General features: G+C 47.3%; 1 protein-coding gene across 9 annotated transcripts in view; it reads right to left on the bottom strand.

Annotated features, from left to right (window-relative positions):
* FAAP24 (FA core complex associated protein 24) overlaps positions 1–20,133 on the bottom strand; it is a 32,517-nt gene that overhangs the window by 11,900 nt on the left and 484 nt on the right. The window contains exons 1-4 of one of the 9 annotated variants that reach the window (XM_030204419.1): positions 19,697–19,800; positions 19,268–19,329; positions 19,014–19,129; positions 9,673–9,812 (exon numbers count right to left, since the gene is read on the bottom strand). In XM_030204419.1, coding sequence (XP_030060279.1) covers positions 9,673–9,812; positions 19,014–19,125 — 252 coding nt within the window. In that variant the 5' untranslated portion in view covers positions 19,126–19,129; positions 19,268–19,329; positions 19,697–19,800. Of the gene's footprint in view, positions 1–9,672; positions 9,813–19,013; positions 19,130–19,267; positions 19,508–19,696; positions 19,926–20,018; positions 20,048–20,133 lie in introns of those variants that run through there. The other 8 variants (XM_030204420.1, XM_030204423.1, XM_030204422.1 and 5 more) reach the window with 8 other exon arrangements.

The following is a 20,133-nucleotide window of genomic DNA, read 5'->3' as shown; positions in this document are numbered from 1 at the left end:
GCAACCATGCAGGATCCATCACCGTCAAACTGTTTGACACAAACTAATCTATTGGGGGAGGGGGTTATTATATTTACTGATTTGGATTTTATTTTAAACCGGTACTGCATTGTTGAAGAAATTCACTCAAGACTGTGTACAACAAAAACAATCTGAACATAGGCAACTGAATATTTTTTCTGCCGAAACTGTCTACCAATATGGATTTTGCACACATCTTTTTCAGTAGTAGCTCAAGGTGAGCTACATTCAGGTACACTAGGTATTTCCCTATCCTGGAGGGCTCATATTCTAATTTTTGTACCCGAGGCAATGGAGTGTTAAGTGACTTGCACAAGAACACAAGGAGCAGCAGTGGGATTTGAGCTGAGCATCCCTGGATGTTAAGCCTGGAGGAATAGCCTAGTGGTTAGAGCACCAATCTACTTACAACATCAACATAATATACTACAAAAGACCTACTGATATTGCCTGAATAACCTTGCCCATGCCCCCCCCCCCCCAAGTTGAGCCAACCACAAGCAGTAAGGGGGTGGGGGTACAAAATGAGAAGGGACTTCCAACAAGATCTTCCAGTCAGTCACTGACTGAAGGTTGAGCCTTTCCCTAAAGCCTTTACATTCTGGAAACTCTCATGAAGTGCGGCCAAAATACTGAAGTCTTGTGTAGAACTAGCCCCAACGAGGCCTTCTGGGGGATTCAACCAAAGGATATCCTAACACCTCCCAAATGCAAAAGCCCCCCAGCGGTTAAACTGTCCTATGGATGTTAGGTCCTACTTAGGGATGATTAAGACCTATCTCACCTGCATACTATTACCTACAGAGATGGTCACTATGGCCCCATTTGGGGGATGCTGGACCCAACATCTATAGCTCTCTGGAAAGAGGGAGATTATAGAAAAATAGAAAGCTTGTTTAAGTAGAAACTCAAATCCTAAGGTGGTCCCTAAAAAGTTGTGCTTTCCTCTAGTTGGGGCTCTACAAGACTAGGGCAACTCACCTAGGTAATTCAAAACTTGCCAGCCTAGGATGTGTTTGTTCAACTCAGGAGAGAGACTTTCTCCCGAGTCGAACAAACACATCCTCGGTTGGTGAGAAAGTGCACCCTCCGGTATTTCAACTCTTGTGTTGGCTTGATGTGACTCTCTGTGTAGCTGGTCACCCAACTTAAGGCTCTCCAACAGCTAGACAACCCAGGACATTGTCACTGCCCAAGTCCTCCTCTGAATTGGCGCAATCAGCCAGTCATCTAGATAGGGATGTACCCGCACCTCCTCTTTGTGGAGGAAGGTAGCGACCATCACTATTACCTTGGGGAAAAAAGGTCCCTGGCGCTGTGGCCAGTCCAAATGGAAGGGCCCTGAACTGGAAGCGTCTGCCCCAACATGGAGGGCCTCAAATACTGCTTGTGGACCAGACGAATAAAGATGTGAAAACAGGCTAGGAAAGAAACTCCCCCAGGTGGACTGAAGCATTCACAGAGTGAATGGTCTCCATATTAAAGCGAGGAACCTGCAAAAGTAGAATTTACCCCCTTAAGGTATAGGATAGAATGGAAGGATCCCTCTTTCTCGGGGACTACAAAACAGAGTAGAGCCCCACCCCAGCTCTGCAGCCAGCACCTCCTCTGCTGCTCCCAGCTGGATAAGGTGTGCCAGGGGGTCCTCCACCTTTTTTTGCTTGAATAGGGAGCCACAGGGGGATACCACAAAGCATCTGAATGGTCAATGTAAATTCCAAGGTAATAAATATAGCGAACCACCTCCAGGACCCAATGGTTATGTAATAAGGGTTCACTTCCAGCCAAAACGAACTGAGCCAGCCTCCCACTACATTGGTTCAGGAGGGACCCCTAAAGCCCACAGGGCTTGTGTGGTAAAACCAAGGCCAGAGGACCATCCGCTCTCCCTGAGCTGCTTTGCCCCCTGAAATGGCTGCCCTTTCTGACCTTTTGCAGAGGCGCCACCCATTATAGCAGAAGTGGCCCCAGTCATAGGAGCAATTCTAATCCCCAGATGTCTACGTAGATGACTAGGTTGAGCCTCAACAAGGTCCTTGACCAGCTTCTCAAGGTACTCCCCAACAAACTACCCTTAAAGGGCAGTTTGCAGAGGGGGTTCCTTAGATGCTGCATCCGCTGCCCAATGTCATAGACCAAGTTGATGACAAGCCCCTACAACTAAGGTGAACTTATTAAAGCGAGGAACCTGCAAAAGTAGAATTTACCCCCTTAAGGTATAGGATAGAATGGAAGGATCCCTCTTTCTCGAGGACCACAAAACAGAGTAGAGCCCCACCCCAGCTCTGCAGCCAGCACCTCCTCTGCTGCTCCCAGCTGGATAAGGTGTGCCAGGGGGTCCTCCACCTTTTTTTTGCTTGAATAGGGAGCCACAGGGGGATACCACAAAAGCATCTGAATGGTCAATGTAAATTCCAAGGTAATACATATAGCAAACCACCTCCAGGTGAGCGCGCAAGGAACTTACTGACTCCCCACTAGCAGTCCATGCCCATTTGCTGGTTGGGGGGGGGGGGGGGGAGAGGAGTGGAAACAGATGCAGAGGGGAGGGGTGCACAGTGAGGGAAAGGAAACCGATGCCAAGGAGGCCAGATGTGGTGCTATTGACCCATCTCCCACTATGCTGCCACGGTTCTAGCAAGCCTCTATGAGATGGCCACAGCCCCAGCTCAGGCCCCAAGGAATCTTCCTTCATACTCCCAAAGAGAATCGCACACTCTGTCTGCCCTCCTGCAGGAGCCACAGGGCCAGGAGCAAAGATGGCCTCTGTTCCCACCAAAAACTGTGGGTCCACAGCTGTCAGGCCTGATCCCTTGGGCATATCCACTGTTGCCGCACTCCCTGTCTGCTCCTGGACCTACACCTAGAGCCGTTTTTTGGCAGCCAGTGATGGCCCCACACTGCAGTTGGGGCATGTGGACAAGTGGTGGCTGCCACATGACCAGCAGCAGTGAGCAGGTATGCTGCTGTCCCCCACTAGCAGTTGTCTACCACTGACAAGAGGAAGGGTATACCCACAAAAAAAAAATAACTTGAGGTAGGGAAGGGAGGAACGGAAGAGGAGGGCTAGAGGGGGAAGTGAGGCAATTATATGCTTGAACAAATTTAAAGGGGTAGGACAGAGCTGAGGGTGTAAACCCTTGTTTATAGTGATTGGGAGTTGATAGTTCAATTTTCACCATAAGGGTGACTGGGTTGTTGTTTTGTTCTTTTCTGTTATATTATATGGATGTCCAATATTTTAGGTCAACTTGGCATTATCTATACTGTCTTGAATGTTGCAAGTTGCTTCATTAATAAAAATATTTAAAGTGAAAAAAAAAAATAACTTGGGGCTGCAGTCCTGACATCATCCTCTCTCTAGAGCTCTGCAACTGCTAAGTTTCAGGCTTGACTTTTGTTTTCCTTTTTTTTCCCCTTGTATTTTTACAAGCCTTCGAGGTCTATCAACCACAATAATAAAAGAAAGTTATATATTTTACACACACACAATGGCTGAGGCTCAGGGGAAGGGCAGGGTCCAATTTCATCTGGCAGGGACCCTGTAGGAGCTCAGCCCGCAAGCATAGAACCTCAGCCTGGGAGATTAACACCTTGCACCAACTTAACCAGAGAACAATCTGTAGACCAAACCTGGAGAAAAAAAAAAACAGACCCCCCTAGGACTCGACCAGTAAGACACTGTTGTTGCTTGGGTATGTGGGAGTGCAACAATTCACTGCACCAATTCAACCTGCACCATCTGCTGGAGGTAGAGAAATACTGGCAAGCTCCAGGTTGCACCTCCTGTTATACTGCTGTTACTACACACTTCGGAGTCCAGTTTTCACACTGTTTATAGCACAGAGACTTTACTTGTTACATTACTGGACCACATTAGACAACTTTTAAGTAGGGGTCAGTGAGCTCTCATCATACAATTGGACCTCTCTAGCACACTTGATCTTGTTGATCATAGAGTGTTACTTGAACTTCTGGATGGCTTTGGAGTAACTGGAAAAATGCTCTCTTGGTTTGAGGAATTTGGTCTCCTTCACCCTGTTGCCAGTACTAATTCAATATATTAATGTCTTCATAATGTCTACATTCCCTTCTGGAAAGGGAAGGTTATTCTGTTTACACGTATGCAGATGATATATCTATACTTTTCCCAGTTAGTGGTTAAAGAATAATCAACAAAATATTTACCACTGTTTTTCTCTAATTATAGATTAGATGACCTCTCAGATAAAATGAAATTCCTGTTAGTGGGTTCTAAACCGAAATCACACTATCGACTTAAACCTTAATACTGATGGTGAAACGTACCTGTTAGAACGGTCTGTGAAACTCTTAGGTGTCATCCTAGAGGATAAGTTATCCATGGAAAGTTAAGTCAAATCTCTTGTGAAAATCTCCTTTTGTATTATGAGGAGACTAAGAAGCATTTGGAAATATTTACAGGAGGATCCGTTCCAGCTTACGGTCCAATCAAATTTTAAGCAAGCTGGACTTTTATCTAGGTTTATCAAAACAACTGTTAAAAAGGATTCAAAATTCTGTGCGGTTGATCTTTTCTTTGAAGAAATCAGACAGGATCATACCTTATTTTATCAAATTACATTGTCTTCCAATAGAGGGCAGAGTATTGTTTAAATTAGGATGACTGACTTAAAATTGTATTTGGTTTGATTCTCAATTACATGATCTCTCTCATACGTAGATTGATAGCAGGCAGTTTTATAATATTAGAAATTTACTATTACTGTCTTTCCCAGACCTAAAGGGGCGATTTTTTAAAAAAATGCTGTTTGCATACTAAGCAGCTAGTTTATTGTCTTCTCTCCATACTGAATTAAAGTACAGGTCCAGTTTTGACACTTTTAAAAAAGGGTTAAAGACAATGTTGATTTGTAAGTATGTCGTAAGAAAGTAATGTGTTGTATTGCTTTACTCTAAATGACACTATGACATATACTTGATAATGTAGGTAGTTAGATATTTTTTTTCCTCTCTGAATTAAACAATTGTATTTTAATTTGTTTTTTGGGGGGGGATTATATTGTAACATCCTAGATTCTTGATCTGGTATCTTAAAATTGTCGCCTGCTATGAACTACATTGTTGGCTTTAGCGGGTTATAAATAAACTGTTAACTGTCATACCAGTGATGTCACTGGAAACTATTTCTCTACCTTCATCTACAGGCCAGGAGATATAACTCACTAATGTGGACTGGTCTAGCTGGAAGCCAAGGAATAGCAAGTTATCGACAAACATTACAACTTTGTATGTCCCTCATGCCATCTCCACCCCCTGGATGTTGGTATTACCCTGAACTTTATGGACCAATAGCTCCACCACTACAGCAAAAGGTAGAGGTGACAATCAGCATCCCTGCCATCCCTTGCTCTAACACAAATGGTTCTGTGTAGCCTCTGTTGATCTTTAAGCAGGCTAGTGTTCTGTATAAAGAAGCTTTATCCATTTCAGACATCTATCCTATAGACCCACCTTCATCAGGAGCTCAAACAAATGGTCAGTGGACCTTATCAAATACTTTTCTGCATCAAACACTAGTAAAACCATTGGCTATCCTGTTCGTTGAGCTGTCCATATCACATTTAATATCTTCCTAATATTGTTTGAGGGATATTACCCTGTTATGAACCCTGACTGATCAGGGTGTGCTAACTGAGGCATCAAGTGCTTTATTCGATTAGCTAGCATTTTTGGTCAGTCTTGTCAAATCCACCCTTAAAAGGGAGGTAGGCCTAAGACCCACAGAGTTCTGAACTCTTACCCTCCATGTATATTATAGTCACTCCCGTTAATTTCATAGAATCAGGTAACTTACTCTGTCTGCAAATTATTATAAAAGGTTAATCATGGATTCAACATGGTGATCCTTGAATTTCTTATAAATGTAGTTTAATAGACTCCAAGATTTCTACATGTGAAAAAAATTGGTCTGTCTTCTTCCCCTATCTTTGGTAGCTCAATATTGCCCAAATATTCCCCTATTCACCCCAGGGATGGACACTGTTCTAGTCAATATAATTTCCTATAGAACTCGGTAAATCTCTCTCTGATTTGGGACCATTTTAAATAAGATTACCCCTCTCCTGTCTCATACTGTTACATTGTTTCTCTCTTTTTGCAATTTCAGACTGTGGGCCATCAACTTGCTAGCCTTGTTCTCTTCTACAAAATACCATTGCCGTAAGCATGTCATTTGATATCATTCAATTCTAGTTTCTTAAATTCCCTTCTCTTACCCTCCAGGTGCCCTAATATACCCTTTTTTTCCTGGTGAGTTTTTAACTGGGCTACCTCCTTCATCAAGAGCCTTTCTTTTTCTCTCTTTACTTGTGTATTGTAATCAGAATTATCTTTCCTTGAGTGCTGCTTTAAAGCTCTCCCATAATGCCAATGGCAAGACTGCCTTGTATCAATGTCAAGGTATTCCTCTCTCTTTCCTTAACTGCTCCTGGACCTCTTTCTTTTGAAAAGAAGTTATTGTTGATTCTCCAATAATTTTTCCCCCCCAACTCTCTCTCTCTCTCCTTTGTCTCCACACCACATTGGGGCATAATCAGACCATGCAATATTTTCTATTTTACTACAGAGTACATCACCTCCTCAACACACAAAATATCCATTCTAGTGTACTTGCTTGGATATGAGAGAAATAGGTACAGTCCCATCCCGTCATGCTGAATACATTATACATCAGTTGGAAGGCTTTCAGCATATTCTCCAGCTTAAATTTCTCACCCTTCAATCCTTGCCACTCCTATCCCATGTTATCTAGTTCAGGTCTGTGGGCCAAATTACAATCCCCTCCCTAAATCAGACTGCCCGCCACAAACACTGCTCTTGTTGCTCACTGTGAACATAGATATTCACCAACATATACATCACATTGTTGGACTTCATTTTAGTAAAAATATATCACCCTTTAATATCCTTCTTCACCTACAAAACTAGTTGAAATCCTTGCAATATCCCCCCCTCCCCAATTTATGGCCTTGCTTATTGGAGGCCAATAGAATATTTGAGAATTTGATGTCTTTCAGTCACCTCTCATCTTTACTCAATAGGTAGGTTTCTTGAATACATACCATGCCTACCTTCAGTACCTAATTCTTTAAATATCAGCTGCCACTTCAGTGGAACAAATACGTCAATATTTTTCAAAATATAGTCGGGTAATCCTATATAATAATTTGCACCTCCAACATTCTACGTCTGGATGCCTGGGTTCGTAACATTCATTTCCACTCATTGCCCCGCCCTTGCGTCAAAACGTAATGACATCAGAGGGCGGAACAATGAGGGGGAAGGGAATGCTGGAGGCGAGATGATGTCAGGAGGAGAGAATCAAGGGACATTGAGGGAGGGAGGAAGGGGAGGGCAGAGGAGAATTGATGGACATGGATGGGATGGGAGGACAGATAGGCACCCCGTATAAGAGACTTGGGGAGGCCCAACCGTGACCTTCCCCTGGCTGCTGCTCCACCAAACACAGGGCTGCCTGGCGCAGCAGCGCTGCAGCCAGGAAGCTCTCAGATGGTCCCTCCGCTCCTTCCTGCCCTCAGCTCCCCGACAGCCCTCCTCTCCGTTTCTCCCCCCTTGCGCATGTTTAACCCTTTTACTTTAGGCGCTGTGACGGCAGTGAAGAGGACAACACAGCTTCTCCCTTCCCTCGCGCAGTGTCCCACCTTCTGCGATGATGCATTTCCTGTTTCTGCAAGGGCGGGACACTGTGCGAGAGAAGGGAGAAGCTGTGTTGTCCTCTTCACTGCCGTCGCTGCGCCTGAAAGTAAAAGGGTTAAATGCGCGCGGGGGGTGGGGGGGGGGGGAGAGGAACGGACAGGAGAGCTGTCAGGGAGCTGAGGGAGAGCAGGGAGAATCGCTGGACATGGATGGGGGCAGGGGGAGAGAAGAGATGGCTGGAATTGGAGAGGAGGGCAGGGGGAGAAGAGATCGCTGGACAGGAGGGGGGATCAGGGGAGAGAGGAGAATTGCTGGACATGAATGGATGGAGGGGAGGGCAGGGGAGACAGGAGAATTGCTGGACATGGATGGATGGAGGGGGCAGGGGAGAGAGCAAATTTGCTGGATATGGATGGATGGTGGAGAGGGCAGGGGAGAATGGAGAGTTGCTGGACATGGATGGAGGAGAGGGCAGGGGAGAATGGAGAGTTGCTGGACGGATGGAGGAGAGGGCAGGGGAGAATGGAGAGTTGCTGGACATGGATGGATGGAGGAGAGGGCAGGGGAGAATGGAGAGTTGCTGGACGGATGGAGGAGAGGGCAGGGGAGAATGGAGAGTTGCTGGACATGGATGGATGGAGGAGAGGGCAGGGGAGAATGGAGAGTTGCTGGACATGGATGGATGGAGGAGAGGGCAGGGGAGAATGGAGAGTTGCTGGACATGGATGGATGGAGGAGAGGGCAGGGGAGAATGGAGAGTTGCTGGACATGGATGAATGGAGGGCAGGGGAGAGAGGAGAATTGCTGGACATGGATGAATGGAGGGGAGGGCAGGGGAGAGAGGAGAATTGCTGGACATGGATGGATGGAGGGGGCAGGGGAGAGAGCAAATTTGCTGGACATGGATGGATGGAGGAGAGGGCAGGGGAGAATGGAGAGTTCCTGGACATGGAAGGATGAATGGGGCAGGGGAGAGAGGAAATTTGCTGGATATGGGTGGATGGAGGAGAGGGCAGGGGAGAATGGAGAGTTGCTGGACACGGATGGATGAATGGGGCAGGGGAGAGAGGAAATTTGCTGGATATGGGTGGATGGAGAAGAGGGCAGGGGAGAATGGAGAGTTCCTGGACATGGATGGAGGGGAGGGCAGGGGAGAGAGAATTGCTGAACATGGATGGATGAATGAATGGAGGGGGCAGGGGAGAGAGGAAATTTGCTGGATATGGGTGGATGGAGGAAAGGGCAGGGGAGAATTGAGAGTTGCTGGACATGGATGGATGGTGGGGAGGAGAGTCAGGAAGGAGGTGCACATGGATGGAGGAGAGGGAAGTCAGGAGAAATGCTGGACATGGATGGAGTCTGCGTACTCTTTATCTTTTAAAAAATACTATAAATAAAAATCACAAAAAAAAGAGAGATTAAAACAAAAAAAAAAACATAGATAAAACAATCCGTATCTCATACCCCTGGAGCATATTACTCATTATACACCCTTCCCAATTATTATCATGACAGATCATTTCTCCTAACGGTTCCCTTAAAAACATAATCACCATTACATGATAACCTTGCTAGCACCCGTTTCATTTGCGTGAGAAACAGGCCTTTTTTACTCATCTTGTAATAAGATCCATCAAGCTTTCCATAACAAGTGACACTAAAAAGTCCCTCAATTACTGTCCAGTGACATTTGAGGTTCCACCAGAATTTGAAGTAGTGGAGCAGGTTTGATTCAGCACATGCTACTACGAGCAAACCCCGGGTATAAGGGGGTTTCTCACACAAGGAACATACTGACCAGTATTAATCTATTCAACAGCAAGTACCCGGCAGTCATTAAAGACTTTCCTTCAAACCTCTGTCTAGTGAGGGAACAGATGGTTGTCTGGGTCTGCCATTTGGCATGGAAGCCAAAAAAGGGGAAGACAGCAGGGAGAAAAATGCAATACTTACATTTCGAAAGCGCACAAGTCTTCGTTTGAAGCCATTGCCTGACACCAAATCAGTTTCAGATATATACAGTACACAAATTCTATTCGGAAGATGAAAATCCACCAGTCCCAAATTCTCCTCAAAAACTAATTTAATTTTTCCTAGAAAAGCAATGTTTTTAAGAGATGTTATCAGAGATAGTTTCATACTCGTGACTACTTTAAACAGCATATAAGAACTAGAGCTATACCAAATATTCATGTTTGATTTGATCCCTAATAGTGCGCCAAATACATTATTCATATTCATCTGAACAGTAATTTAAATTTGAATAATCTGGGGCTCTACTGTGCCAAATCCTAACATTTATCTCTTATTTTATATTGCTTTTATTATTTGTTATGTTAAAACTCAATGTCTATTATTCGTATTCGGTCGAACTTTTTTTTTCGTTATTCGTATTCGGCAGAATAGTAAAATATGCTATTCGGTACAGTTCTAATAAGAACATAAGAACTGCCATACTAGGTCAGACCAAAGGTCCATCAAGCCCAGTATCCTGTTTCTGACAGTAGCCAATCCACATCACAAGTACTTGGCAGGATGCTAAAAAGTAAATGTTAGTTTCCTTGATACTTACCCAGAAACAAACAGTTTATGGACCTTTCCTCCAGGAATTTGTCAAAACTTTTGTTTTTTTAAGCCCTGCTATCCTAACTGTTCCAAAGCCTAAATATGAATAGAGTAGAAAAAAAATTCTAGTATGGGCAGCGTGTCCTATCTTTATAGTGCCTTGCTGTCTCGTATAATGCCTCTTTTATCTTGCACACAAAAATGGGAACGGGACAGTGGGAAAACTTTTGATCCAAAGTGGTAGGAGCATAGTATACAATCCTGCTTATAATCGAACGAGAAAAACGCCCAAGTTCCGACCTAAATCGGGAGATGGACGTTTATCTCACAAAAATGAATAACGCGGTATAATCGAAAGCCAAACTTGGACGTTTTCAACTGCACTCCATCGCGGAAGCGTACAAAGTTGACGGGGGCGTGTTGGAGGCGGGACTGGGGCATGGTTATCACCCGAACAGAGATGGGCGCCTTTTGTCGATAATGGAAAAAAAGTATGCGTTTGTAGCTAGAATTTAGGGCACTTTTCCTGGACCCTGTTTTTTCACGAATAAGGCCCCAAAAAGTGCCCTAAATGACCAGATTACCACCAGAGGGAATCGGGGATGACCTCCCCTGACTCCCCCAGTGGTCACTAACCCCCTCCCACCACAAAAAATGATGTTTCACAACTTTTTATTTTCACCCTCAAATGTCATACCCACCTCCCTGGCAGCAGTATGCAGGTCCCTGGAGCAGTTGTTAGGGGGTGCAGTGGACTTCAGGCAGGTGGACCCAGGCCCATCCCCCCCCTACCTGTTACAACTGTGCTGCTTAATGCTTAGTCGTCCATCCCCCCCAAACCCACTGTACCCACATGTAGGTGGCCCCCCTTCACCCCTTAGGGCTATAGTAATGGTGTAGTGTTGTGGGCAGTGGGTTTTGAGGGGGATTTGGGGGGCTCAACACACAAGGGAAGGGTGCTATGCACCTGGGAGCTCTTTTACCTTTTTTTTTTTTAGTAAAAGTGCCCCCTAGGGTGCCCGGTTGGTGTCCTGGCATGTGAGGGGGACCAGTGCACTACAAATCCTGGCCCCTCCCACGAACAAATGCCTTGGATTTATTCGTTTTTGAGCCGGGCGCTTTCATTTTCCATTATCGCTGAAAAGCAAAAACACCCAGCTCACAAATTGTCGAATAAAACATGGACGTCTATTTTTTTTCAAAAATACGGTTCAGTCCGCCCCTTCACGGACCCGTTCTCGGAGATAAACGCCCATGGAGATAGACGTTTTCGTTCGATTATGCCCCTCAATATATGTTAAAGGCTTCTGTTGCTGAATCATTGACTTTAAAACGGTTATAAAATTCTTTACCGTTTGGTATTATACACCTGCTCGATTACAAAAGATGCTTGGAAGGGGCATAGGTCTTTGTTGGAGAGACTGTGGCAATGTGGGGACTATGTATCATGCATAGTGGACTGATCCTAAAGTGCAGCTTTTTTGGACAGATGTTTTGAACACTCAGACATATTGTGGGGGTGACCTACTCTCTTCAAGGCAGAGTGTTGCCCGTTACATTTCAGACCTTTAGGGGTCAAACCAGAAGTGCACAAATTGGCAACTAGTTACTTTGTTGCTGCTAAAACTGTACTAGTGGTGGCATGGAAACAGTGACTATCACCAGCTGTGGTTTTGTGCAACATGGTGAAATTAGGCCTTACCTGCTAATTTTCTTTCCTCGAGACCCTCCAGACCGGTCAAGACGCGTGGGTTATGCTCGCCTACCAGCAGAGGGAGACTGAGAACACTAACTTCAACTATGTACATATAACCTGTGCCCATCCCACAAAAGCCAGTATACACTTAGCAAAGCAGAGAAAACCCCCTGCAACCTGAACTCTTGAATGTAGAAAAACCCCTGTACCTGGAAAACCAATAGACAACACCAACAGTGTGCTCAGACAGACGGAACGTCAAGCGCCCCGCTCTGTCAAGTATTATGGACGAAGAAAAACTCTCCGACCCAATGAAAGATAAAAGGAATAGTCATAGCAGAACACGGCTCAAATACTTCTGATACGAACAATATCTCTGAAATCCATAGGGCGGGCTCTTGACCGGTCTGGAGGGTCTCGAGGAAAGAAAATTAGCAGGTAAGGCCTAATTTCACCTTCCTCATCGACCCTCCAGACCGGTCAAGACGCGTGGGAAGTACCAAAGCAGTAGAAACTTAAGGGTGGGACCCTCGAAACGCAGAAGACAGCACAGCCGCTCCAAAACCTGCATCCTCTTTTGCCTGAACATCAATCCTATAATGCTTAACAAAGGAATGAATGGACGACCATGCCGCTGCTTTACAAATATCCTGCGGAGGAACAAAACTACTCTCCGCCCAGGAAGCGGCAACCCCCCGAGTTGAATGCGCCTTAAGCAACGGGGGCACCGAACGCCGCCTCAACAAATACGCTGAGGCAATAGCCTCCTTCAACCACCTAGCCAGAGTCCCCTTGGAGGCCGCAGCTCCTCTCTTAGGACCTCCAAACAAAACGAACAACCTATCCGAATCCCGGAAATCTCGCGTTCTGCTCAAATAGGACCGCAAGGCGCGCCGAACATCCAACTTAGCCAACCGACGCTGAGAGGCATCCCCCGAACGATCCCCCAACACCGGTAACGAAATCACTTGATTCACATGGAACGCTGAAACCACCTTAGGAACAAAGGAAGGAACCGTCCTCAAAGTCACTTTCTCTTTCGCAAAGGACAGAAAAGGCTCCCTACAAGACAAGGCTTGCAACTCTGATACTCTCCGAGCGGAAGCAATGGCCACCAGAAAAACTGTTTTCAAGGTAAGATCCTTACATGTGATGGACGCCAATGGTTCAAACGGAGGACCCACCAGAGTCTCCAAGACCAAATTCAAATCCCAAGGCGGAACCATTGGACGACGGGGCGGCCGAATCAACTTCACTGCCCTCAGGAACCGCCCTACATCCGGAGAAGCTGCTAAGGAGACTCCTCCAACCTTACCTCTGAAACAAGACAAAGCCGCAACCTGCACCTTCAGGGAAGAAAGGGAGAGCCCCCTGTCCAAACCATCCTGCAAAAACTCCAAAATCTCCATCACCGAAGCCCGCAAAGGGACAACATTCCGTTCAAGACACCAACTCTCAAAGATGCGCCACACCCGCACATAAGCCAACGACGTGGACTTCTTACGCGATCGCAACATTGTATCAATGACTCTGGCCGAGAAACCCTTCTTTCTCAATCTGTGCCTTTCAAGAGCCAAGCCGTAAGCAAGAATGGAGAGGGGTCGGCCATCTCGATCGGTCCCTGCACCAGTCTCACCTGAGACCCCAGGGGAAAAGGACCCTGCACTAACAACCGCATCAGATCTCCGTACCATGGCCGACGAGGCCAATTGGGCGCTATCAGAATCACTAAGCCGGGATGACGACCGATCCGCTGTACCACGCGGCCCACCAGCGGCCACGGCGGAAACACATAGAGCAACTGCTGAGTCGGCCACGGCAGAACCAACGCGTCGAGACCCTCGGCTCGAGCATCTCTTCGACGACTGAAGTACCGCGGGACCTGCGCATTGTCGGCCGATGCCATGAGATCCAACACCGGCCGACCCCACTGCAACACTATCCGTTCGAACACTGAGGGATGGAGGGCCCACTCTCCGGGATCCAACATGTGCCTGCTCAGATAATCCGCGTCCACATTGTCCACTCCTGCTACGTGGCCTGCCGAAAGAGCCTGAAGATGGGCCTCTGCCCACCCCAACAACTCCGCCGCCTCTACAGCTAATCCCGGGCTCTTCGTCCCCCCCTGCCGATTCACATAAGCGACGGCCGTGGCATTGTCGGAAAGAACTCTGACCGCCTTGCCCTCTAGCAGACTCTGGAAAGACCGAAGAGCCAACCGAATTGCTCGAGTCTCCAGGCGGTTGATGGACCACGCCACCTCTACCGACGTCCATCGCCCTTGGGCCACCTGCCCTAGACAATGCGCCCCCCAGCCTAACAGACTCGCATCCGTGGTCAGTACCACCCAATTCGGCACCTCTAGCGGCATACCCTTCGCTAGATTCGGAGTGTGAAGCCACCAGCGGAGGCTGCGTCGAACCCTCTCCGGCAGCGCTAACCGCTCCTCCAACTCCTGGGATTGAGGGGACCAACGAGTCAACAACGAACTCTGCAACTGTCTCATGTGGGCCCTGGCCCAAGGGACTACCTCTATAGACGCAGCCATCAGACCTAACACCTGAAGATATTCCCGCGCCGCAGGCGCCCTCTGAGCTCGGAGCTGATGTATCTGAATCTGCAGTTTGGAAATGCGAGGAGCCGTCAAAAACACCCGGCCTCGCTCCGTGTCGAACCGAACTCCCAGATATTCCAGCGACTGTGACGGAACTAGGTGACTCTTGGCCAGATTGACAACCCAACCCAGCGACTGCAAAAAGGTCACCACCCGGGCGGTAGCCTCCTCGCTCTCCGCCTGCGTTTTGGCTCGAATTAACCAGTCGTCGAGATACGGATGCACCAAAATGCCCTGCAACCGTAAAGCCGCTGCCACGACCACCATCACCTTGGAGAAAGTGCGAGGAGCTGTAGCCAGGCCGAACGGGAGCGCACAAAACTGAAAGTGACTCCACCACAAAACGAAGAAAGCGCTGGTGCGCCTCTAGAATGGGGATGTGTAAATAAGCTTCTGTCAAATCCAATGAAGTCAGAAATTCCCCTTCCTGAACCGCTACAATGACCGAGCGCAACGTTTCCATCCGAAAGGAAGGAATCTTTAGAGCCGCATTGACCCTCTTGAGGTCTAAAATGGGCCGAAAAGAATCCTCTTTCTTTGGCACCACGAAGTAAATGGAGTAACAACCGGTACCTCGTTCTTCTGGCGGAACCGGCACCACAGCACCTAAATCTACCAGACGTGACAGAGTGTCTCGCACTGCCCTTGCCTTGCGCCTTGAATGACAGGGAGAGACGAGAAAGAAATCGGACAGAGGACCGTCGAACTCCAGCGCGTACCCGTCTCGCACTATCTGCAGCACCCACTGGTCCGACGTGATTTGGGCCCACCTCTGGTAAAACAAGCGTAAGCGAGCCCCTACACGAACCAGAGGCTGGACCCCCAAACCATCATTGCGACCCACGGGACGTACTGGCCGCTCCAGAAAAGGCAGCTCGCCCCCCCCGGCGGCCCCCACGAAAGGGCTGGGTTCTCTGAAAATAACGACCCCGGAACCCCCCCGAGGGCCTACCCGGCCGATACCGTCTAGCTTCCTGAAAACGGCCTCGCACCGCCGCGCCCCTAGACGCCTTAGGCCGAAGCTCTGGAAGCCGCGGGATCTTAGTGTCACCAAGACCCCTAACCAACTTATCCAATTCGTCTCCAAAAAGCAAAGCGCCCTTAAAGGGAAGCGAACACAACTTTGCCTTGGACGCGGCATCTGCCAGCCAGCCCCGCAACCACAGGGCCCTTCGAGCCACCACTGCAAGGGTCATGTTCTTCGCCGATGCACGCAACAAATCATATAGCGCATCTGCCAAGAATGACGAGCCCATCTCCAACTTTGCCAAATCCTGCACTAAGGCAGCTCTATCAACCTGCGGAGCATCTAGCAGCCGCTCAGCCCAGCGGAAACATGCTCGAGCCACCAGACCTCCACAAACTGAAGCCTGCAAAGCCAGCGCCGATAAATCAAAACTGCGCTTCAGAAATGTCTCCAATTTCCTGTCCTGAGGGTCCCGCAAGGCAGCCCCTCCATCTACAGGAATTGCAGTAGCCTTGGTCACCGCCGTCACTACGGCATCCACAGTTGGAGGCTTTAAAGAGTCTCTATCTTCCTGCGGAAGGGGATAGAGCTTAGCCATGGCCCGTGCCACCTTACAAGGTGCCTCCGGCGAGAGCCATTCCTGCGTTACCATCTCTCTAAGATCCGCATTCATAGGAAAGGTCCGAGATACCCTGCGGATCCCCTTAACCAACGGGTCCTGCTTTTCAGAGGGAGCCGGATCTACTGCCGGGTCAAACTTGAGCATAGTAGACACCTGCTCAATAAGATCCGCCAATTCCTCCCTGTGAAAAATGCGGACCACCGACGGATCCTCCCCGGGCACTGTCTCTCTATCTGGTCCGGACAAGGACCCCTCCTCCTCCTCCAGGGGACTAAAGTCGCCCTCTGACTCTGGAGGAGAAAAACAGTCCAGGTCTTCAGCCCACTCAACACGTGGCCTCTTAGCGCTCAAGCCCGCCCCCGGACTAAGGGGCTCCGTGCGCGATGGTCCCGCCTGCCAGGCTTGAAATAAGGACCAAACAAATTCAGGAGGGAAACCCATCCTTCCCGAAACGTCCCCTCCCGAAGCACCAGCCACCGGGCTGCCCTGAGGGCCGCTGACTAAATCCGGGATTCTCGGGCCCGAATCCAAAATGGCGGCGGTTCCCGCCAAAACCGGGACCGCCGCTGAACCGCTAGCCGAAGCCCCTGCAACCTCCTGCAAGGCTGGCGCGGGAAGTTCCGCCGCTAACACCGGCGGAGCGGAGGCCTGAGTCTTCGGTTCCCCGCAAAAGCGGCAGGAACCGCCAATCGCGTCGACCCCCCGACGAGCGCAAAAACGACAGCGAAGCGGCTTCGAGGACATCTTCGCGCCAAAAACCTCCCAAAGGTAAAGGAACTGGGAACTCACCCAAAGAAGCCACTCACAGCTCAACTTGCACGGCTGCCCAGCTCCGGCACTCCGGAGTGCAGCTGCACAGCTCTCCACAGCGTCTGGGTCTTTTTTTTTTTTTTTTTTTTTAAACTTTATTGCAGCACCATTTGAGCCCTGCTGCTATTAAATCCCTGGCACTCAAGGCTGCAATATAAAACTGCAGCCGAGGCACAAAGCTGCCCAAACTGGAGAGCTAGCTCGGGGGAGGGACCCGGCCACCCGGGTGTGACACCCCAGGGGGGACAATGGCAGGCCCCAGCGGCACCGCCAATCCCCAGCACACAGAGTAGTCCAGGCACAGGGAAGTTCCTCAGGAATGATCAATAGACCAGGCTAAAACTCTCAACTGATCCCTGACTCCTACCAGACCGGACAAGCTGCACAGGCTGCCTGTCTACCCTCTGCTGAGACTGAGAAAATACTGGCTTTTGTGGGATGGGCACAGGTTATATGTACATAGTTGAAGTTAGTGTTCTCAGTCTCCCTCTGCTGGTAGGCGAGCATAACCCACGCGTCTTGACCGGTCTGGAGGGTCGATGAGGAAGGATTACATACATCAGATGACTCAACTAACTGCTATGCGTTCTGGTCATGGTTCCGTTTCACTGTGTCTGGGACCTTTACTTGGCATGGAGAGCAGATAGAGATAGACTGATGATAATGCTCATGGCTCCCATGTAGTCAGAGGGTTGAACTCCTTTTTCAGTCTTCACTCCATGGCTATCTCCTGGATATGTTTGGTCCTTATTAGTCTTTGTTTTTTTGGTTGTGGGGGGGGGGGGGGATGTTCTGTGGGGTCTTGGCTCTTTCATTGTTTAGAATTTATACTGCTATGCTGTGTATTTAGCATTGATGCCTTGTTGACAGTGTATTTTTGTTGAAACTTACCAATAAAAAAGTTTAAAAAAAAAAAAAAAGAAAAAAAATGTGTTTAAAATATACTATTTTGTAACTTCATGGTGTGTCCTCTAGTCTGAACTTTTTGAAAGAGTAAACAATTGATTTGCACTTCCCATTCCACTGCATTCAGGGTTATATAGACTTCTATCATATTTTTGGCATGAATTACTTATCCAAAGCATGTTTACATAAGACAACCATTAATTCAAACTGTTAATGCAAAGGTAGAGTTTCTTTATGTAGACAGAAATGTTTTCATTTTAGATTTAAGTACTCGCTTTTTCCAAGTTTGAGCTCAAAGTGAGTTACAAGCAGGTACATACATTATTTTCCTGTCCAAGTGAGCTTACAAACTAAGGGTTCCTTTTACAAAGCTGCACTAGTGATTCCCGCTCTGCAAATGTGACCAAGCCCATAGGACAATGGTTCCCAAACCTAGTCCTGGAGGCACCCCAGCCAGTCAGGTTTTCAGGATTTCCACAATGAGTATTCATGAGAGAGATCTGCATGCAGTGGAGGCAGTGCATGCAAATTTCCCTCGTGAATATTCATTATAGATATCCTGAAAACCTGACTGGCTGGGGTGCCTCCAGGACTAGGTTTGGGAACCAGTGTCCTGTGGGCTTTGTCGCATTTGTTGTGCCAGAATCACTAATGCAGCTTTGTAAAAGGAGCTCTAAACTGTGCTAGTGCAATGTAGGATCAGTGGGATAAGTAGATCTGAACCCTGGCTCTTAGCCTTTTGGTATAACCAACAGGATATTCCTCTATATCTGAATGGAAGAGTACATTTTTAAGAAGGTTATCTAGAGATGAAGACTTGTAGATGCATATGATTCTCTTATCTTATTTTATAAAAAATAGTCTCTCGGATAAAACCTAGGATCAGGGGAGGAATAACCAGAGAGACTGGATCTCCATCAATACATTCAGCATCTTTATCTGTATGTAATTTCTGACTGGAAGTTAAAGATGGGAAGGTGTATTTATTGGATTTGATGTATATTTCATGAAGTCTCTTTCTCCAGTTTTGCACTTTAGCCCACATTGTGAGTCAAGTTCTTCACTTTTGATTTCTATACACTTTTGACTTTAATAGCTAAAACGTTGTACTTACCTTGCAATTGCTGAACTAACTCCGATCCTCTCCATTTCTCACTTACAATTGCATGTCCATAAGGTACAGCAGCAGCGCCTGCTCGTACTGGCGTGCTCTCCTTTGTTGTCATTGAGCTAATAGTAGAGCAAAAATAGAATAAAGACGTCTCTATATAATGTAGTCTCGACAAGTCTATCAAAATAACAATTTCTTATGACTCCTGAAAAGAACACTATATTAAATGATTAGAACATATTAATTGTAGCCCTTACCCGACTTTTTATAACTAAATAAAACACAGCTTTTCAGTTAGGGATGGGATATTCCCGGGCACCTAAAAACAAACAATCATTTGGCAGTTACTATTGGACTGTTGAAAGAAGAGGCAGCAGCAATTTGAGTATCTGACAGGTATAGCGTCCCATTGCCAGTTCAGCATGCCCGGACCTGATTAGAAGACAGACGAAACAATAAACACACAGAGTGGTGCATTGGTTTTAGCCACCGTCCTGTCTGAGGGTGGATAGCCCAAGCCATCTGCCTCAAGAGATCCCAAATGGGGAAATTCATTTCCTGTTGCGATCCTTAAATCTACTTGGTTAATTACTATTAACAGAAGTCATTTACAAAGAAATTAATTAGAAAAGTAACTATTGCAATAAAAATATATTAACATTAAATATATCAATACAGTACATTACTTAAATTAGCATTAAAGTACACGAACGAAACCCAACTGTGACATTTTCCACTTTAGAACAAACAAAAACAAACCATCCACAATTTCAGCTGAATGATCCGTAACTCTAGATACCTCCTCCTCCCTCCCAGGCCAGGACCCCATCTGCCGCCTTTATCGGACCCACCCAATCACATTTCAGGTCACATTCGCTTGACCTCCAACCGACGCGGCGATTAGATTAGGGCTCATGACTGACAGAGGAGCAGAGCAATAAGGAACTGGAAGAGAGCGAGGCGAGCGGGCGCAAGGATAACGTGAGAACAAGGATCCAGCCTCCTTACGCGAGAAGACAGACTCAGAACTTCAAAACTTTTCCAAACCAATGTGGTAACTAAGGCGAGGCTGATGCCGGTGGTGATTGGAGAAAGGGAGAGTGCTGACCAATGAACGTCGTTG

This window comes from Microcaecilia unicolor, chromosome 5 (assembly GCF_901765095.1).
Source record: "Microcaecilia unicolor chromosome 5, aMicUni1.1, whole genome shotgun sequence".
NCBI lineage: Eukaryota > Metazoa > Chordata > Amphibia > Gymnophiona > Siphonopidae > Microcaecilia > Microcaecilia unicolor.
The sequence above is the reverse complement of the archived record's forward strand: the minus strand, read 5'-3'. Positions and strand labels throughout refer to the sequence as shown.